At 57.7% G+C, this 759-nt stretch overlaps 1 protein-coding gene across 1 annotated transcript; it reads left to right on the top strand.

Annotated features, from left to right (window-relative positions):
- Positions 1 to 375: 375 nt before the first annotated feature.
- On the top strand, positions 376 to 756 carry LOC116652741 (thrombospondin-3-like; the record flags this gene model as incomplete). The annotated part of the gene is made up of 2 exons (XM_032441970.1): positions 376 to 504; positions 601 to 756. Coding segments are annotated over 2 exons (285 nt in total), but the record flags the coding sequence as incomplete, so codon positions are not given.
- Between the last annotated feature and the right edge of the window lie 3 nt (positions 757 to 759).

Below are 759 nucleotides of genomic sequence, written 5' to 3'. Positions count from 1 at the left end.
TTCCCCTTCCTCCCCTTCGTCCTCTTCTTATTCTTTTTCCTCTCTTTCTTTCCTATATCTCTTCTTCCTCTTCTCTTCCTCCCCTCTTCCTCCCCTCTTCCTCCTCCTAAACTCCTCCTAAACCTCTCTCTTCCTCCCCTCTTCCTCCCCTCTTCCTCCCCTCTTCCTCCCCTCTTCCTCCCCTCTTCCTCCCCTCTTCCTCCCCTCTTCCTCCCCTCTTCCTCCCCTCTCTCTTTCCTATATCTCTCCTCCTTCCTATCCTTCCTTTCCTTCCTCCTCTCCTTCTCCCTCCCCTTCCTCCTTCTCTTTCCCTCCTAAACCTCTTCCTTCCTCCCCTCTCCCCCCCCATCCTCCTCTTCCTCCTTAACCCCCCCATCCCCCCCTGCCCCCCAACAGGACAACTGTCGCCTGACCCCCAACTCAGGCCAGGAGGACGCCGACAACGACGGCATCGGGGACCAATGTGACGATGACGCCGATGGCGACGGCATCAAGAACGTCGAGGTTTGGGGGGGGTCACTTATGGGGTCTCCTATAGGGCTCATGTGGGTCCCAGCACCCCACGGCTGCCCCATATGGTCCCCCTATGTCTATATATAGGATAACTGCCGCCTGGTCCCCAATAAGGACCAGCAGAACTCGGACACGGACTCGTTTGGGGACGCGTGCGATAACTGCCCCAACGTCCCCAATAACGACCAGCGCGACACGGATGGAAATGGGGAGGGGGACGCGTGTGATAATGACATCGATGGGGAC

This window comes from Coturnix japonica, unplaced genomic scaffold (genome assembly GCF_001577835.2).
Source record: "Coturnix japonica isolate 7356 unplaced genomic scaffold, Coturnix japonica 2.1 chrUnrandom1849, whole genome shotgun sequence".
Taxonomy (NCBI): Eukaryota; Metazoa; Chordata; class Aves; order Galliformes; family Phasianidae; genus Coturnix; species Coturnix japonica.
This window is presented reverse-complemented; position numbering and strand designations above follow the sequence as displayed.